Source organism: Talpa europaea, assembly GCF_964194135.1.
Source record: "Talpa europaea genome assembly, chromosome: 15".
Classification (NCBI taxonomy): Eukaryota; Metazoa; Chordata; class Mammalia; order Eulipotyphla; family Talpidae; genus Talpa; species Talpa europaea.
Window position 1 is genome coordinate 59,625,107 of NC_140083.1, and position 21,540 is coordinate 59,646,646.

Sequence of the window (21,540 nt, forward strand, 5' to 3'; positions counted from 1 at the left end):
GAAAGTGGATAAAGCTCCTCTTTCTGGGACTGCAGTACTTCTCCTCCATATGTTCAAAATAACTTTCACCCAACACAATAAATACACTTTAACTGTTTAAGAACAACTGGAGTAAAAGAAATTTCCAGCAATGAGTCCCCAGTACCAGGTGCCTTAGGAAGGTGATTACGGTCCTATAGTATGTCGATTCTACATTTGTTGCAATGGGGCACCTTTGCAAACTCTAACCAGCCACCACCTGGAGGCACATTTTGCTTCTCATTGGCAAGAAAATCAGCATTCACTTACACTTTGAATATATATATATATTTTTACCATGGCTTCAGAGCAAAATGAGAAATTTAAAACAGTGGAAGACTTGTTGATAATATTCATACCATAACATGCTAAAAGAAGTATCTCGGAGCCTTAAACATCAAGCCAGTGATCAAACTACAGATCAGAACAAGCAAGTAGATGCCTGAAAATGGAGCTCCGAGGCGATGAAAAGCTAAGTCTTATAAAAGGGAACCCAAGGCTTTCAAAACCACTAAAATGACACCAAAGAGAGATTAACCAGCAGGCAGAGAGCTGGCAAAGTGTGTTCATGAATTATATACCGCACCAGAAGTTCTAGCGAGAGAAAAGCATAAGATTAATAATTAACTAGCAGAGTAATAATGGGCTTGTACATTCTGCTTTTTCTCAGTGAAGGAAATCGGCCTACTTAGTCTTTCTGCCCATTGTTTCTCTCCCCATATTTATAGAGAGGGAAGTTCCTAAGCCAGGTATTTTGTACAAATGTGAATCATTTCTTCCCAAAGCCTCTTCAGTGGTGCCCTCACACTCTCCTTTGGATATTCCTGAAAAAAACGTGCAGCTCAGGCTGATGATTTGCACTGCACTGGAGAGCTGGGATACCCAGAGCCCCTTACTGCCAGTATTGGAAGCCCTTCTCTGCAGTATTTTATTTATCACCATCATTAGCTTCATCCCCAATAAGTATTTGGGACATTAATTGCCTTTTTAACACTGTCCTTCGCCCTGTGCATTTCTCTGCTCTCTGTCCTCCCAGATCCAGGAACGAGGAAAGATGTCTCAGTGCCTTTTCTGACACTCAGCCCCCGCTCTCTGCACCGATAGGGACTCTTTTAAATGTTTATTGCATGCTAACTAAAAGTATGTGGAGGACACACAGAAAGCAAAACAGAAATATTCAATGAATGCAGGAAGGAACATGACTGTAGTAAGCTTAGATGTTTGCAAGTGCGTTTCAAGTTGCTGGGCAGTCACAGGGTTTTACTGCAGCAAAATAAATGTAAACCAAAGATGAAATTTTCCTGGAAAGGGAGGGAGAAAAGGGAAGAATATGAAAGGTTTAGTGTACAGTGTGTTGTTTTCCATCTCCAGTTTCCTTTCTTAAAGGAGATTTAATGTTTATTTATGATATCCCATGGAAGAAATTCTGCTAAGTCCCAAAGAGCAAAAAGTAAATTTTTAAATCCAATAATCCAATCAAGCACTCAAACTGCTAAAACTTTGATGTTTAATAAATTCCCTTACAATTTCTTGCCACCCACAATTAAAAGAGAGAGATTAGGGGCCTCCCTGGTGGCGCAAGGGGTTAAGACACAACCCAGGAAGCTATCTGCAGCCACTGCAGCACTAGTTCGATCCCCGGCCAGGCAGCTACTCACATGCACAGCAGACCTCTCCTGTCTCGCCCGCTGCTCCCCTCAACAGTGTATTTCAGTAGATCTGCCTGTTCTGCTCCCTACTCTGTCTCTGGTGAAACCTCTCACCCCCTGTACTTCTGGCCTGAACCCCAGTTCTTGTATGCATAAATAAATCTTTAAAAAAATAAAAAAATAAAAGACAGAGATTAGCATAAAACACTCCATGTTGCAGCTTCAACAGTTTTCAGTTATGGTCAAACTTGTTTCATTTCTACCCTTATTCACATACCCTCTTCCTCCTTGCTGTATAATTTTGAAGCAAATCCCAGCTATCACATTAAAATAAATATCATAAATATTTTAGCATGCTTCCCTAAGATTACCATGCATATTTTAATATAGTTATGTTAATATGGCATGTACCAAATCATAAATACTTATTTTCACCTATTTCTACTATCAAAAAAGTATTTTAATTGAAATGTTAAAACAATTTCCCTCTACGGTTTTCTTTCAACCTTTGCCATCATCACTGCACCAATAACATCCTGGGGGGAAAAGATAATGATTGTGAAGATCCAATGTTTAATATGTTGTCGCTCCTAAAATGGAATAATTAAAAGGCATCTAAAGGGCTTTGCACAATACCTTGTACAAATAAAGTTAAAAATAGCTAACCTATATTCAGTCCCAATGAGACTGCAGAGTTCTAAACACTTTACATATCTATTATAGCAAGTACTGGTCATAGCCCTTCTGCAAGTGAGTAATGATATCATTCCTCCTTCACAGAGAAGGGTATCGAAGCTTGGAAAGTTTAACAACTAAAATCACAGAGATAGTAAATGGTTGACCTGGGATTGAAGCACAATCTTGTCTGACTCCAAAGCCCATGATCTTATCCTCTATGCTAATTTTATATGATAAATTCAAGTTTTCCATAAGGATCCTAATGATTTGCATAGACTCACAGAATCATAGGCCTCATTGATAGATTGACATTTTATTATTTCATAGAAGCCTCACTTCATCCAAATTCATCAGAAATATTGAAAATGGGGTGAAATTTGGGGACATGACCATATTGTAGCTGATAAGGGCATATTTTGCCATATTTTATTCCTTGTAGACATCTGTAAATATAGTATTTAAAATATATCTTACTAAAGCAATTTTAAAGTAACAAAGTCCAAATTTTGACTGCATTAGTAAACTTTCTCTGAGGTATGAGCAACACTAATTTGAACAGTATCTATGATAGTATTTTAGTATACAATACTTTAGATATAGTATTCATATTTTTGTATTTAGTAATTTGAACAGTATCTAAGAAAGTGTTTTAGAGAGATTGTTCTAAAGTCTGACCTTCTCTTTTCTCTCAGACTCTGTAATATCATGCAGATTTGTTCCAAGTACCATGAAAGGGACCTCTTTGAATTTCTTGACACTGTTCAATGGATTTGGCTGCTTCACAGGGGCACTGCTGGTGGAGTTGGTATATCTCATCTCAGAAGGTAAAAATAGGTTCATGGTATGCTTATATATATATTGATTTAATGACTAGAGAATTGGGAGACAAAACCTTAAGAGAAGGGCTTTGCCAGTGTAGCCTTTTTTTAATTGATCCACTTTTGCAATTAAGATAGAATTAAGATAGGAAATAGACTCTTGCTGTATTCATTAATTTCTGGGAATTGTTTTTCTTTTGATAGGAGGAGGTAATTACAGAATGTCACTTCTCATGAGACCCTGCCTGCTGTCTTTCTTTAGTGTATTTTAAAATAAAGTGGTCATTATATTCTTATTAGGTCTTCCAAGAGGCTATATTCAATAATGCCTCATAGCTGGCATAGATAATCCTAAGAAAAGGTAAGTCCCGTGTAAATATAGGAGGATGGGGTATCTGGATGATCTTTTTTTCCTTGTGATTTGCTGGAAACCTTGTCTATGAAACCAAAGAGAAATTGTGAGTTGAATACCAAATGATCATGGAAAATTTTCCCTACAGAGACTTTGGTCAGGAGAAACAATGAATCTGAAAAATTCGCATGCAGACATAAAAGTACTACTGTTTTTGTGCTGGTCGAAATATCAGACAGGATGACAATAATGTCTGTCACAGTGAAATGTCTTCAGCTATATTTAAAATCCACAGATATTTTCCTTTATTTGTTCTAAGGCATTAATATAGCATAATTTTGTTTAATTTCCTTTTGCTGATTTTGCAGATAATGCCACAAGCTTATTCTTCTCTACTTTTAAGAGTTCTTATAATTGTGCACTTGAAATCATGTTTTAAAAAATGTATGGGCTTTTGTTCTTTTGTAACTAATTTAATTTACCTACTTTCAAACTATGGACACATTAATGTCTATGAATGAAAAACTCCTTTTAATACCAGACACCCATTCAAAAAATATCTTTTGAGGACCTATTCTGTTGTAGACACCATATTAGGCACAAAGATGCCATAAGAAGCAAAATAAACATTTCCAAGCCCTTCATGAAATTTCCAGGGGTGTGATGAAGCAATCAAGTTAAGAATGATAAATTCAGTGTAGGTATAGCAGAGTTCTAAGGAATAAATCTATAGTCCTTGATAAATTGTGAGCAAAATCAAGCCCTGCCACTTTTTTAGTTATCTGAGAAAGTTAAGCAATAACACATATTGAATACTTACTATGTGGCAGGCGCTGTGCTACATAGAATTATGTGAGATGTGATCCCAGTTCTCAAAAGGCTCCAATCCAAACTTTCGTGACTAAATGTGTGAGCTGTGGCAAGTGTGGGCTTCTCTGGTGATTAGATTCTTTATATGTAAATAACAAACAAGCATAAGGATTTTGTAAGATAACCTGGAAAATTCTTACCTATACCTGTACCGAAAACATAGGTGTTGGACATGTTTCTTTTCTTTACACTACTCAATGAATGTGTTTCTGAGAATTTGCTAACAAATTAATTTCTATAATCAAACCACATCTGATATTCTGGAAGAACTGTAAAGTAAAATATTACTACTAGTTTATCTTTTATATACATTTTTCATATGCATACTTAAGCAGCTTCCTCAGAATTGGGTCAAACTTCACAGGTTAAGTTCTCATGGAGAACTTGCCCTCTTTTTGGACATTAACTACTTATTTGGAGAGACCCAGGATCACTATCACTTCTGATTAGCTGGCTATAAATTTGGAGGTCTCTACAGACTCCCTAAGGTTTGATAATTTACTAGAATGACCCATAAAACTCAGGAAAACATAACATGTGTGATTACTGTTTGTTTATAGCAAAAGAATAAGAATCAAAATGAGTCAAAGGGAGAGACACCCAGAACAAGGTTGCAGAGAATTCCCAATGTGAAACTTCCTTCATCCACAGGAATGTACCCAACTGGCATGTCAATGTAGGATAACTCTTAGAAAATATTGACAACCAGGCAAGCTCACCTGAGATCCAGTGTCCAGGGTTTTTATTTCTGCTATATTATATAGGCAGGATTGGTTGAACTACTGGTCATGTGGTTGAATTCAATCTCTAGCCATGCTCCTCTCCCAACATCTAGGCTGATATCATGTGGCTCAAAACCCCAACTCTCTAATCATTTGGCTGGTCTTCCTTGCTGGCCAGTTTACTATTGGATCTGAGTCATCTCATAGCAGAAACAATCAGGGTGCCAGCCATGGATAACTTAGAACTGCCCACCATGAATGACAAAGATATTCCACTAACTCAGGAAATTCAAAGGATTTAAGAGTTTATCTCCTAGGAGCCAGGGACAAATTTGTTATTATATACAACTATTCCTACAAATACATTTCACTGAAAACCCAAATTTATATTGAAAATCTGCATAGTACGAGAAGAACTGTTATATGCACTATTACATATATTACAACAATCTAATAAAGATGATATTATTTTCCTTATTTTTTTCATGTAACAATAAAAGTAGAAAAAAGAAAGTGAAGTGCTCCAACCATCATGTTTACTATCTGACAGAGACCCCCTCAGCATTAAAAAAACCAATGCCAAGATTGATTTCAAGAAACCAAACAGACTTTAGGAGTCACCCCCCAAATAAGGACTTTTTAGCAAGATTTGTTAACTGCTGCAATACAACCCTCTTAAATGGGAGGGGAGTCTGCATATAGGAAATTGTTAATAAAATCCTAGATATAGTGAAACATGGATAAACCAAAGCTTATATCACTTTGGCAGAGCTTGGTATCCATGAAAGGAGGTTTATCAAAGACACTGGTGATGACATCTTAGCACAATGGGATGTAAGATGGGGCACAAACTAAATTTTATTCAAGAGAACACCATTTATATTACCACTAATTAATTTACTATTTCTTTTAAGGGATTTTCTCCTATTCATAATAATATTGTGTTACATCAAATAGTATCCCTGTAAGAATTTTACCATTGGGCAGTACCCTAAAGGTCATCTACTCTAACATTATACCCAAACCAGAAAATGGCCAAGTGTCTTCTAATAAAAAATACTCCACTTTGAAATATAACCTGAGTCTAGCCATGATAATTATGTTCTATAGAATATGTCTAATTTTATACACAGATAATAACTCCACAATATTTGATAAATATCTGGAAAAATAATGTGTTACAATGTTAAGAGAATAGGTTCCTAGGTCAGCTTCAAATCCAGGTAGACTATGTGTCTAGTTTCTATGCCAATAACAGCAATAAATAATTCATTATATTGTTGTGAGGATTAAATAATTAACACAGACAGTAAATGTTCGATAAAAATAGCTATTATGATCCCCTTATATTTTATAGACACACCACTCCAGCGTTTTTATATTACATGATTCCCTGAGTTTTCACTATCAAAATATATCCATACATTAAACAAAAAATAAGTTGTCACTATCTTTCTTCAAATGTGGTCTCCAGAATAGAATGCAATACTCAAGATGGATACAATGAGAATAGACATATAGCATATTACTTTTATCAATGCTCTCTCTCTTTCTCTCTCTCCCCCACCTCCTTCCATCTTTCCCTGCCTCCTCTTTCCCTCTCCCTCTCCCTCTCTTAGTCACTCTCCTCTCCTTCTCCCTCTGCCCCCTCTCTGAATTTTAACAGGGATAATGTTGACTTCTCTAGTAATTGCATCATGCTTATGGTCAACTAAATTCCTAAGTGTTTTTTTTTTCTATTTTTCTAAAGATTTATTTACTTATTTATATAAGCACTGGGTACAGTCAGAAGTGCGGGAGGGTAAGAGAAATCACCAGAGCCAGAGCGGGGTACAGAACAGGCAGACTGACGAGATACACTGCTGAGGGGAGCAGCAGGCGCGGCAGGATAGGTCTGCGCGCCATGTGGGACCCTCTACCGGCGGCCGGGGATTGAACCAGCGCTGCAGAGGCTGCAGGCAGCTTCGCAGCCCAAGGTTCAATTGCTGGGCCACCAGGGGAGGCCCCTTTTTCCCTTTTTTAATAGTTGCTCTCAGTTTACTTCCATTCATCACATTTTTTTCTAATTAAACCTAAGAGTTTATCCTTAATAAATGTCAACCTATTATCCTAATCCACAGGCATTTTAAAACTTGATTCTGTCATCTAGTATATCACTAATCCTTACTTCTTTACCAGCTTTTTGCCACCTACAAAATTAGTAAGCAAGAGCCTACACTTCTTCCAGGTAATTGATAAAATTGTTGAATTGGACAAGACCAAAATTAGAACCTTATGGAAAATTCCTAAAGACCTCACTGCAACTGAATGATAGTCAACTAATGTTCTCCTTTTGAATGTAATCATCTTATATTTCACCTAATTACTCTATCTCAGCCCACATACTTCTCTATCGTTCTCTGAATGACATCACAGGAGATTCTGTTGTGTTTTTCTGGGAGTAGAATATTTCTGTGTTTACGACAGTCCCTTAGTCATCAGAATAACTTTCACCAAGAAAGAAAATGAAGATCATTTAGATGATTTGGTTCCAGTGATCTCATGTCAGCTTACAGTGACTAATTAGAGTGTCTAAAATACAGTGATCCTTCCACCACATGCATACCTTGAGTAGGTCCCCTTCTCTCAAAGAATGTTGGCTTCTATTTAAAAAAGAGAGTGTTTCATTTTTACCTCAGAGAGGGTGAGAGGATAAAATGAAATAGGGTATTTGAGAAGTGAAATGCCAGAGATTATTTCAAGTATAAAACTTAAGCTATATATTATAGTGACCAATTTGGTTTAAAACAAGATCAGTCTATCCAGTTAAACCTCAAACCAATTTTTCTGACAGAAACGACGATACAGCTATGTTTCAGCACCTTGCATGCCTCTGCATTCCATTTAGCATACAGGATATTTTAAACCTTTCAGGATTCATGTCAGCTGAGCATGTGTGCATGTAAGTGTGTGTGTTAGTGTATGATTGGAAAAGATGATCAGCTATCACAGATTCTCAGTCTCCAAGCTGCATTAGTCATTTTTAGCACCATGACAGAGAATGGTGTGAATGCGGTAAATTCAAAAGATTTCTCAAAACTTGACTGTGCAGACAGATAACTGTTAGAGTGACATTTTCAGTACAAGTGAGAAAACTGATCCTTCTGGGATCTCTAGCTCTGAGTGCTTTAGAGGAGAAGATACAAGACTAAACCCATCCTCCTACACTAATCATGTCAAGAATAGTTTATCTAAAAGTAGCAACGCTAATATAAGGGAGTGAAGAAGTCAGTCAAACTGCTTATTTCAACTCTACCCCATTAGAAACTAGATTAATTTTCTCACACTCAAACTTACCTTTTAACAAAAATAACAAAATAAAATTCAGTAAAAATGACATCTTAGTTATGGATGTGGAGAGGTGATTGAAAGATCCAAAGGAAAAGGTTTAAGCAAAAAAGGATAATTGTACAGAATCAAGAGGTCAAGTTTTACATCTTCTTCTTTCTGCTAGTCCTTCCTCTTCAGAATTCAAAAAAGGAGCAAAGAATTTATCTATTTAATTCTCATCAAAATCATTTTCAATTTAAACCATGATCTTTTAAATTATTGCATATCTATAATTATTGAGGCCACTAAGAGTCACATCAGCAGGAAGCACCAAATTTCTCTTGAAACAAGAACATGCAGTTGTCATAAAAAGAAGAATTTAGGTATCCAGAAAGCTATTCAACTGGATTGTGCTGACCATGTCTGGTTATTAAGAGATGTGTTTATTCAAATACAGACCAGTACCTTGAATCCAACTTCATATAGGTTTTAAAATGATAGGATCTTTAGGCACAGAGGAGAAAAGAAGTGGCCTGCGAGCACATAATCCACCTTTGGCTAGCCTGTACTCTACTTCTCTGTCAACTGGGTTAGTGCTAGTGTTCCTAAGGCTACTTCAGCAAGTCTCAATGCCACTGTAGGCAAACCTAGCTCACATTCCAGTCAGAACTAGAGGCAGAGTCCTACTTATGAATGGATTATATATCCCAGACACTCTTTGTACCCTCAACCTCTGGAGCTGCTCAGAGATTTCACAGTTCAAATGACCCCCCCAGGTCATGGAAGGCAACCCTCCATTATTCTTGGCTCATGACAGTTAGTAATCCCTTTGAGTCAAACAAACCTGAATTCAAACTCAATGTAGCCCTTAGAGAGTTGTGAGATAATGGGTGTAATGGGCACATTATGAAATTTTCTGAGTCTTAATCTCCTTCTTGAAAATGGTGTCACTAGTAACCTCCAAGATTTAGATTCTCTGTATTTAGAGAAATACAGAAAGAGCACAGGTAAACTGTGGTCCTATTATTATAATTTTAGTGGGGTCTTGACCTTTTCCAAGTGGGTTAGGGCTATCAAGGCTTTGATGTACTGGGGCTGTACTTTAAAAACTTTTGGAGCTTTACTCCAAAATTGAAAAGCTCAGTTGCCTTGGTCAAGTTTAATTCCAGTTAATTGGGAGGAGAGGAAATAAAGTGGTGCTCTGAGATTCTTCTTGACCTCATGGATTCCTTTTGCATGGCAAACATGTAAGTCTAGGTAGAGTTAGCTACACATTCATGTTCACACCAAGAATGGTAAAGGTATTGAAGTTTATGCTTGGAGGATGAAAGGTATTTGGCTTGGTGAGTGTTGGAGAGAATTATCTCTGGAAGAGAGCAAATATACTAAGGCCTGGAGCAAGGAATTAACATGTGGATAATAGGAAATCGAGATCAGCAACCTGGAAATCCTCAAAAAAAGAGAGAACTGCACATAGTCAAGAGGAATCAGAGAAAATCATGCAGGACCTTTGAGTTACAGGGTTTTTTTTTTTTAATTTGAAAGTAATTAAATCATAAAGCCATCAGGACAGTTACATGTTCTACTTGTATTCTAAGATTACTGTGGATACAGTATAATTTCAATGGGGAAAATGGTCTGGGATAAGCAGAAAGAGTACAACTGAAGTAATTCAGGCAAGTCTAGAGTAGAGTAATGAAAGGAAACAGGCAGATAGAGAGAAATGAATGGACAGAAGCCTGATTTTAGAGTTAGAATCAATAGTGCTTAGTGATGGTTTTGATAGGGTTGGGAGATGGGCAGGGTGCAGGAGAGAGGAGTGCATCAAGGAAGCATCCCAGATTCTGCCAACAGCAACTTGGTGGACAAAGATTCCATTTACTAAATGGAAAACACAAGGATATGTATAGATTTTAAAATTTGTCACCCATTCATTTTTCAGCAAATTCAGTTCAGGATAGCTATGAGATATCCAAAATAGAAATACCTATAGCTCAAAAAAAATTATCAGCTTAGATATACAAATGAGAATCTTGGGCACACACAAAAAAATAGTGTTTGAATCCACAGAAGTAAATTAAATTACTTAGGGTATATACTAGAAATGAGCACAAAAAAGGAACGCAGGAGCTAGACTTGGAAAGCCTAAGGTTAAAGGGTAGATGGAGAATAAATGGTCTGTCAGTGAAAAAAAAAAAAAGTAGCAATCAGAAAGATTACAGAGAGGGTTGTTTCAAGTAGGAAATAAAAACTGTGTTACAGGCCTCTGTGAGATCATGTGGCATGAAGAATGGAAGTATCCATAGATTTAGCAACATTATGATCACTGATAACCTTAACAAGCATGATTTCATTGTTGAAAAGGGAATGGAAAATGAAATAGAAGAGGGTGAAAAATATCTAGTGAATGAGGAAATGCATGTACCATATTTATACAACTCTTAAAGAATATGCACTAAAGGTGCTAAATCACTAAAGTGTTGAGTGGAGGGGGATGTGGGTGAATTTGACATATGTAGCAAATAAAAACACAGGATGTTCAGCTAAATTTTAATTTCAGATAAACAATGAATTTTTTTAGGGTAAGTAGGTCCCATGTAATATTTTAGACATACTTCACACACACACACACACACACACACACACACTTGTGCAATATTAAGAACTTGCTGAAACTAAAAAGAAGCCATTGTTATTCTGAAATTCAAACTTGTGAATCTTGTATTTTACCTGGAAGGCTTAGTTAGATGTAGGTTCAAGATGACTGAACATATTTAACTGATGAAAATATCTGGGATAGATGGAGAGGTTAAAAAATGCAAATGAAAGAAGGGAGATGGATTTCTTGCCAGATGAGGATACATCTCTCCTAGAGTGAAACATAAAAGACAAAGGAGAGGGTGAGTTCAGGAGCAAGCAGATGTGTAAGTCTGGTGCTGGAAAGATCTGGAACCTCCCTCCAAAGTCTTTCATTTTCTTTATAAAGTGGGCACCAAGCCATTCATGTGAGCAAAAGGGAATGGAATGAGATTGAGGTATAGAAGAAGAGCAGGGAGATATGAACTCTTTATTGTGTGAGGTAAAAAAGATGCTTGAGAAGAGAAGCATTAAAATTGCTGGCAGAGATGACAGTCCAGTTGATTTTAGTGAGGGCAAAGAATAATAGCAAGCTGGCTACAGCATATGCTGTACTCATAAGTATAGTGAAGACATCTAGAAGATTTTTTAATGGGCTAAAGACCACAAGACAAAGGAAGAAAGGCACTAACTTTACTCTTGAATTAAAGAAATTTGGAGTAAATCTCCCAGTATCTTTCCCTCCAAATACGCAAAATATGAGAAAAGTTGTCTTCTTAAACTTTCAAATTAATAAGACTATAACTAGAGGTGCAAATAAAAGAACAGGCTGTACAAACAAGCAGATATTGGGTGAAAATTCATTTCTGCTGAAATCAAGATGCTATTAAAATTCAGTATTTTGCTATATTAAGTAAAATCACTTAGACTGATTCATCCAGTCCACAAATGCATGTTAGGTTCCTACTATGTGCAAGCTAGATATTTAATTAACAATACCAAGGCTGATGTTTAATTAACAAGAAGAATCTTATAGAAATAGTTGACACTCAAATTAATATCAGATATATTCATTTGACTAATGCTATTGCAATTACAGTTCATAGCTAATGGCATTATCGGGCTATTATCACAAAGCATTACCTCGCTTCTAAAACTCATTTCCATGATAATTCATTGAAATCATCAAGAGAACACACTATCTTGATGGGTTTTTACCTCCCAATGCTCTTCAAGAGAATGAACTCACCCTTATAAGAGAGCTTGTTATCCCAAATATCACCCATGCCTATTTTCTCTGCAGTTCAGGTGAACAATGCATAACAATTTCTGTACAATTTTGAAAGACACAGTGTCCCCTCCTGGAAACAGCAACTTGACTTCATTTTTAGCCACAATTCCCAAGAACTGGAAATGCAAATTAAAGTCAAGATGCAGACATTGCTATAGAGGGCTGAACATCTGTAGATCCTGGGCCCAATCTCAGCTCATCCATTCATTCAACAACTATTTATTCTGTCTCCTCTACATGACTTTAGGCAAACAGTTCAGCCTTTCTGTACTTTTGTTTCATCTCTGTAATTTGAAGTTAATAATTTGATTTCCTGTTAGGTAAATATGAAAAAGTGGTAGAAAAGTCAAAGTTAGAATATAGTTGTTAGGTATTATTTCCTTCAGGTATCATGAAAATTAATGTATTTTAAAAATTAACTCAGGTAGGAGAGCTATGAATCTCAAATGAAGCATTTAAATCAGGTTACTGAAGGAGGAAGGAAAGAAATTAACATTTATTAAGTGTCAGTTATAAGCAGACCTTGCTATATGCATTTCACAAAGAAAGTATTTCATGAAATCTTCACAACAATTCTTTGGGGGCTAGATATTTGTAGCTCAATATATAGGAGGAGAATGAACTCAGAAAGTTATATAAGTTGTCCAAAACATAGCAATTCTAAAGCTCTTCACTGCACAGGGGTTACTTCCCATGCTACAGAAGCACACACCCCCGAGAATGACTATGACGTCTTTTTAATTGCATATTTTTTGCTCCCAAACAAAAAGTACATAGTGAAGTGATAGATATGCTTAAAATAAATTAGGAAATCCATTTCAGTTTTTTCTCAACAATTTTGGATCTTTGCTAAATCATCAGCATTACAAAATAACTTTTTAAGAACCTAAGGAAGTCTGAGAAAAATAATTAATCACTGAGCCCAATTATCATTTGAAGAGACTTCAAAAGGCACATTTTAAGATTTGCAAAGTTCTACTACTTTTAAAACAAAGCAGTAATTAGTGAAAAAGGAGAAATATTGCATCTTCTTGGATGAGAGACAGCAGAAATCTGCCTGGAGTCAAAAGCAATATGCTGTAGCACTTAAAATAATGCTGTGTGTACTTGAGATATTTGGTAAATTTAGGATTTCAGTAGGGAATACAATGACATCTCATTGAAATGAGTGAATCGTAGTGTTCAGAATTGGGATATCATGATTTCCAAAATAATATCTGAGGACAGCTTTATAAATAGCATATAGCTTTCAAGCTACAGTACTTCAATTGCTGAAGAATAGATGGTGATGGAAAGTCACCCCTTTCTCCTACTATATAATAAATCAGAGTGGTTTTCAGAAGTCAACTTTTTATAAAAATGTTTAATGAAGTCATTTGAAAATATTTTTCTGTTATAATAGCAATATATGATTAAATAAAGGCTAACTACAAAAGACGGGCAAAACCAAAAAATCAATATATACTTGTATAATCTTTCCCAATATTTTTCTATGTGTATGCATGTGTGTGTAGATATTAAACTTACATATGTACAGATTTTACCCAAAATTAGGGTCTGAATAAATCCTGCTGAATGGTCAATTAAAAAACTGTATCAAGTGTGCACTTTTTATTATTCCCTTAAATAATATTTGAAACATATTTCCATGTCTTCTGATATTCTCAAAAAAAAAAAAGGATCCATACTTTTAACAATTAAGTGAAATATTTCATAATGTGAGTATATACCTTAGTTAACCTGCCTTTCCTATCTTAAAAAATAGTTAGATTCTTTCCAATTTTCCAATGCTATAAATATTACTAAAATAAGCATTTTGTATAATCTTTATATCTCCTCAGAGTTCTGGAAATCGATTGCTCCTTCACTGGGGTAAATATTTTAAAGGACATTGAGAAGTAAAGGAAAATTGCTTTCTAATCCACTGTGCTACCACTGCAGTAGGATAATATTTGTGTCACTATATAATTTCAATCCTGAGGATAATAATATTTAAAACATTGTCAATATGATTGGTAGAAATTATATTCAATTCTACTTTAATCTGTAATTTGTATAATGGGAAATTGAAATCTTTAATGTTATGAACACTTTTATCTTTTCTCATTCATGAAATGCTTAATCATATTTTTGTCCATTTATCTTTTGGTCTATGTGTTTTTTTGCACATTAAGGATATTATTATTTAGACATACTTATTACTAATATCTTTCCAGTTTTAACTCAACATTTAATTTTGTAGATGAGTTTGCCTTGTTCCATGTTTGCTGGTATATGTGATCACACCTATCAGTTCTTGTCATTGTGGAAAATCTGAATTTATCTATGGAATTTTAGTAGTTCAATAGATTTAATATAATTTTCTCATCCATGTCGACTTTATTTTTGTGTTAAGTAAAAATTTATTTGCTTCAAATAACCAAGTTTCACAATATGATTTGATACATGTTGTGAAGAGTTAAACCATAAATATTCCACAATCATAGGATACAAGGAAACACTAATCAGTTATGTACTTACTTCTTAGGTGATCTTAGGACGTTTCAGTCCTGAGTCAACAGTTCAACTGTCTTGTTCCTTTCAGATATCTGTTTTTCAATTGAGTAACTGTTTCATGACATAATGTTTCAGGTGCACAGCTTTAAATTTTGGCATCTATATATACTACATTATGACCAACACCAAAATTCCACTTCCACCACTAGACAACTGACACCTAATACCTCTTTTACCCTCTGCCCATCTCTCTCCTACTCTAGTAACTACCATTCTGCTATCAGAGTCTAAGATTTATTTTGGTTTCACATTGCTTGTTTGTTTCTATCTTCCAAATATCAGTGAAATCATACAGCATTTTTCTTTATCTGATCTATTTCACTTAGTTTAATCCCGTCAAGATTGATTTACATTATCCCAAAAGGCAAGACTTCACCATTTTTTTTTAAGTGGAACAAGTATTTTCTTGTGTCATTTTAATTATGGGGTGTCTTGATGTGGGTCTCTTTGGGTTCCATATATCTGGACTCTCTGTGCCTGATGTTTGTTTCTGTCTCCACACTAAGGGAGATTTCAACCATTATTTCTTCAAATAATTTTCCTGGTCCTTTCTCTGTTCTCCTACTGGGACCCCTATAAGGTGAATGTTATTCCTCTTGATGATGCCTCTTAAGATATTTTATTAAGGAATCTTAAGGACTTCACTTTAAAATTATTTTGTCATTTTGATTCTCTGTTTTGCCTTCTAGTTCACTTATTTTTTCTTTGTTTCATTCAGTTGTCTTTTGAGTGCCTCTGTTGTATTTTTCATTTCTATTATTGTATTGAAGAATTCTGTTTAATACTTTCTTAAATTGTCTAGTTTGCCCATTCTTCTCCCAAGTTTGTAAGCATATTTATAACTATTACTTCAAGTTCTCTATCAAGTAGTTTGCTTATCTCCGTTTCTCTAAGATCTTTTTCTGAGGTTTTGTTCCACACTTCTGCTTGGGACATGTTTTTCTGAAACCCCTTTGGCTGATTCTTTGTGTTTGCCTCTATGTATTAAGCAACTACACTACCTCTTCTGTATAATCTTGAAGGATAAATCTTGTGCAGATCACATCCCATGGAGTTTAAGACCAGTACCCACTGGCCATCCAAGCTAGGTACTGAAGGTGCCATCACTGTATGGGCTGTACGGGCCACACCTACCTACAAGTTCAATCATGGCATGATGGCTGGTAAAGGTATATGGTGCCATCAGTAGGTAGGATTGTGGGCATAGCCTAACTTTAGCATCCTGCCACTGTTCAGTGTGTAGGCAGAGCCATCAGTCTTCTCAGCTTATGGCACAATGCACTTGCGGCCCAGTTTCCAACAGCTAGAGGCCAGACATGGGATGGTCTGTGGGCCAGTGTGCAGCTGCTGGTAGCTAAAGGGTCTGTGTGCAGTGGCCGGTGGCCCTGTGTAGAGTTATGATGCACTTGTCAGGTACAGAGCCATAGTGTGTCTCTCTGGTGACTGAAGACCTGAGAGCAGCAGTGAGTGCAGTTCTCTGCCCGGCTTACCCGAGGGCTCTAGTAGGCTGAGAGGAAGACACTAATATGGCCTCTTCCACTACGGGAATGAGGAAGGTTGCAAGAGGTTGTCAAGATGGCATCTACCAGTATTTCTAATCTGGAGATTATACCTACAATTTCCTACCTCTCTGTCCAATGCTGTAAGAGTGGTGAATGGAATTCTTTCAGCTATAATTTGTACAATTTGGGGGCAAGTGTTACTGCACTCAGCCCCTTAGCAAATGAATTTGCATCTGATCCCTTTAAGAGTAGGTTCTCCACTCCCTGTATCTCTTGGATCCTCCTGAACTTACTTCCCACTAGCCAAGACTCTGGGGACTCACCTCCACTCAGCCAGATCCAGAGGCTGGGGTGGCTGGATGCAGGGTACAACACTCCCTCCACTCCCCAAGGAAAAAGTCCCATACCTTCACGGTCTCTACTGACAAAATTGCCTCACCTGTTGTAGCATTTCTTCCTTGGTGAAAGTGCACTTACATTTCTGTTCCTCCTAATTTGTCTCATATCCTTTGTTGTAGAAACTCTATTTATCTAGCTCTCAGGTCCTTGTCCATGCAATTTTTTCCTTTGTAGTTATATATTTGTTATGTCCATGGATTTGAATAGGTAGGTTCAGGTTCTTTCTACATGAGCATCTTGAGCTGGAACCTCAGTTACCTCCCTGTAATTATTACAACTTTATGATATGATTACATATCAAGTATTATTAATCATATTTTTACTTATGGTTACTCTTAAATCTACAATATAAAAATCATAATTCCTATTATTTATACTTCCAGATAAAATTACAATCATTTTATCAGTTTTCTCAAATCCCCTTTTTATTTAAAAAAATATGTAAAACTTAACTTTTTTAAAAATTAAAATTTTATATTTAGTGTTCTATTGAAATACGCAATTTTATTTTGACTTATTTAATGTTTTAAAAATTCAGTTCTAGTAGATTTTCTTTTCTTCACATATATCCTGAACATGTCTTGTTGGGTTTACTGTAGGCATTTTATGTTCCTGTTCTTTTTGCTATTACAAATTGAATCATTTCCCCTCATTATAAGTTACTGAGATAATTACTGATTATTGATGTTTATGTCTCCATCTTGCATCCCATTTTTTAAGCTTTCCTTTTAAATTTATGAAAGCACTTTAGTTGATTCTTTCAAGGCTATAGCAAAATTACCTAATATTAAAGTAAATATGATTTTTATATTTATTTCTAATACTAACTCCTAAGCTGTGCATCTTTATCAGTACTCGGAATTTCCAGAGTAATATCAGTGGAGATGACAATTATATATTATTTTGCCTGATCTTAATATGAATATATTTTATTTTTATTAACAATTTTTTTGAGTTTATAAAGACAATTTTAAAGGATATTCCTTATCCTACGAAAATTTCTATTTTTGTTTTCTAAAATTTAAATCAAATTAAATGTTATTGAATGCTTCTTAAGTAGCTCTTAAAATAACCTTTTGATTTTTCTTACTGCATCTGCCATTATGGTAGATTTAATTAATGGATTTTTTTCAATATTAAATCATCTTTACATACACAGTATAAACAATAGTTGGTAGCATCAATACTTGATCATTTTACTATGCTGTGGAGACATTCAGAGGAAAGATTCATTTATTTCATAAAAATTAAAAGGTGCATTAGAGCCTAATGTCTCCTTTGAAGAATTTTCTTTGTAACTTTTCTCCCAGTTTCTTGCCATTAAGATATTCATTATTTTTTGTTTCAATTTTGGAAATAAATGTTTTCCTAAAAAATCATTTCCTTGAATTTTTGACATTAGTATAATTATAACTAAATATTGTTATCTCCTCTGATGCTTTTTCATTGTGTTCAGATAGGATTTGTCAGGCATTTTTTTTTGGTGGTTACATTTTCCTGCAATATCTTAGAACCACTAAATCTAACATACTTTAACCTATCAATTTTCTGCTCTCATCATTACCACCTTCCCCTTACTTTCCTTAAATTTGTCTTGTTTTCTATTTTTTTCATTAAATGTTTAATTCATTTATTTTCATTCTTACTTTACTTTTTTTTTAAGATTTATTTATTTATGCATACAAGAACTGGGGTATAGGCCAGAGGTGTGGAGGTTGAGAGGATTCACCAGAGACAGAGTGGGGAACAGAACAGGCAGATCAACTGAAATGCACTACTGAGAGGAGCAGCGGGAGAGACAGGAGAGGTCTGCTGTGCCATGTGGGTAGCTCCCGGGCAGGGGTTCAAACTCGTGCTGCAGTGGCTGCCAACAGCTTCATAGGTTGTGTCTTAACCCCTTGCACCACCAGGGAGGCCCTCATTCTTACTTTAAGAATGAAAAGTGTGCCTTTAAATGTGTATCTGAGTAGAATTACTGTCGCCCTAAATTTGTGTGTGATTTTCTCATTTTCCTTATTTTCTAAATACTTTGTAAGTTTGGATTTCATTTCCTTTGTGATCAACTAGTTATGTAGGAGAAGTGTCTTTGAGTTCTAAGAGATCTGTTTTGTTATTGATGACATTTAATCTTCTCAAAACTACAATATTCTTTCTTCATACTAAACAATGTTGTGACCTTCATCAAACTCTTTTCATTCACATTATTCTGTTTATATCATTTTCCTTTTTTTGCCTAGTTTAGCTATCAAAGAACAACCAAAGTGTGATAACATCACTCACAAGAATTGTTTGTCTACCTGTTTTCATCCCTGTATTTCCAATAGATTTCATTATGTTTTCATTACTTGAGGAATGTTCATCTTTAAATAGGATTGTGCTTTTCCTCAGTATAAAAAGATTTTCAATGTCATGTCACATGGCTATTCTTTTGAAGTCAACTTTCCCTGAAATTAGTGTTTTCTACTATTTGATTTTTGTCTTTGCTTTAGGAGTTTCTCATTCTTTTTATTATTATCATCATCATTATCATCATCTTAACCTTTGTCATTTCATCTTAGAGTTATCTTTTACAAGCAACAAGCAGGAAATTCTAACCACCTCACTAGCTCCTGAATTAACCAAACTGGTTGCACTGAGGGTGCAGGATCCCTTCCTCAACAATGGGATGAATAGGAGGTGATCAGAATATGTCCCCACCACACCTTGGTGCCCCCACCTTGATCAGTTCTAGATAGAATACTAGTAGTAGCTGCTGTTACTCTAACACATGATTACTATTTTAGGGAGGAGAAAGAGTACTCCCACATATCCCTCTAGCCAGTAACTAGCACCAAGTACCTCTGCTTCTAAACTACATCAGGAAGTGCAATTCCACAGTCTGTGATGCAAGAAGTAATAGGAGCAAGACACAGTCAGCAAACACTGCATCCAGAAAGAGTAGTTCCCTGCAATAAAACATTATGAGTGAGTTCTGGGAAGCACCTGACCGAGCATGTATGTTGAGACCACGCCATCATCAAGTGTTGGAGAATCAGAAAATGGTGTGAAGTTCCTGCTTCAGACCAGCATCTGCTTCTTGCATGGGCTTTAATGGGACAATTTTCAGTGAAAAATTCAGCAAAAATGTGGAAAAATTATCAAAGCTAAGGAAATCCACAATTTTGTTGGTAAATACCACCTCTCAACAAATCTCCTCTTTTGAGACTGAATAACGAGAGAGAGAGAGAGAGAGAGAGAGAGAGAGAGAGAGAAAAGGAAAGAAAAAGTGACTGCACCCTAAGTAGCAGAAGATGGCTAGGCATAGCACCTAATATTGGACAGGTGAGCCGACATCAGCCTGTTAGTCAGGTACTAGTGGTAATATATTCTCAGCCCAAGTGAGGAGAACATGCCTTTGGGGCCATATAGGAGTTGCAGTCTGGGAAACAGTGACCAAGGAGGGTATTCAGGGAGGAGGCTGTGTAGTAATAAAATAGTGAGGTGAGGTTAGGGCATGAGTGTGCAAGAGGACATGACTGCCTGTTTGAATAATGGTGAAGGCTGGTAGGGAAGTGAAACCTGTTAGGTTGAAGGCTGGGTGGAATGCAACCAGTTTGGTTAATTTGGGAATTAGTAAGGTGGTTAGAATTTCCTTCTATTTGGGTGGCATGTCTGACTGGAGTAGGGAAACATGTGGTTGTCTTAGGGCCCTGTGAGACTCAAGACATAAAGAAGCACATGGAATTTGGGACTACAGTATGGGGCAAAATATGGGGCAAGAAGTAAGGATATTCCTCTTTCAGATTAGTAACTTTCTGTTTATAGTAGCATAGCCTATGTAGGTCCCCATACATGTTTCTCAATCAAAAGTCTAAAATTTAGTGTATTGAACTCCATGAGTCTCATACTAGTTTGAGTATCAGTCCTGAGATTTGGGTTGAAATGTTATCTAGGTATTTTAGAAGGTATTTTGTGTAAGCTATTTCAAAGACAGTTGTCCAGACATTTTTAAATGAAGATGTTAAGGAAAATCATAGAAGTATTGGTTCCAACAGATCCAACAGGCCAGAGTAGTGAGATGATTGTAAGAGGAAAAGGCTGTGGGTTCAACTGAGTAGTGCCCCTGTACCTCTTCATGCCTTTGCCCCTAAGTCTGAAAAGACAGGAACCTGTCTAGATAGCTCCACAGTCCTCCTATCTCTGAAGTGACCATAATAATTTAAGATAAAAAGAAACATTTTATTTAGAATCTATAAATTCTAACGACCCAGAGTAATTACCTGCTTATATGTCTCCCCTAGAAATCTATGAGCTCCTTTTCTTAAGTAACTTGGAATGCCAAGTTCCTGGTACTTGAAATTTTCTTGTTTTTAAGATTTATTTTTATTTCTTTATGCATACAAGAACTAGGGTGCAGGCTAGAGGTGCAAGGTGGTAGGGGGAACATGAGAGGATTCACTAGAGGCAGAGTGGGGAACAGAGCAGGCAATCCACTGAAATACATTGCTGAGGGGCACAGAGGGCCAGACAGAAGTCTGCTGTGCCATGTGGGTCAGCTCCCTGGCTGAGGATCAAATGCATGCTGTAGTGGCTGGCAACAGCACTGAGACTTTAACCCCTGCACCACCAGGGAGGCCCAGTACTTGAAATTTTCCTAGCACATGTTTTTCAAATGAGTGAATAAATGCAGCTGAGCAAGAAATATTTGGGGTAATTCTGAACCATGCCAAATATTTTCCTCACAAAACCAGAATAGTCTTACACTCATCACTAACTAGCTGGTTACACTATTACTGTATCTAACCACAGTCCACTGTGGA

At 36.1% G+C, this 21,540-nt stretch overlaps 1 protein-coding gene across 1 annotated transcript in view; it reads left to right on the plus strand.

Moving 5' to 3' along the window:
* The window catches only part of SLC15A5 (solute carrier family 15 member 5), a gene marked incomplete at both ends in the record, with an annotated part of 78,953 nt that overhangs the window by 49,029 nt on the left and 8,384 nt on the right, over nucleotides 1-21,540 (plus strand). Inside the window, one exon of the mRNA XM_084255921.1 lies at nucleotides 3,038-3,169. Within this exon, the coding sequence (XP_084112047.1) occupies nucleotides 3,038-3,169 (132 nt within the window). The remainder of the gene's footprint in view (nucleotides 1-3,037; nucleotides 3,170-21,540) is intronic.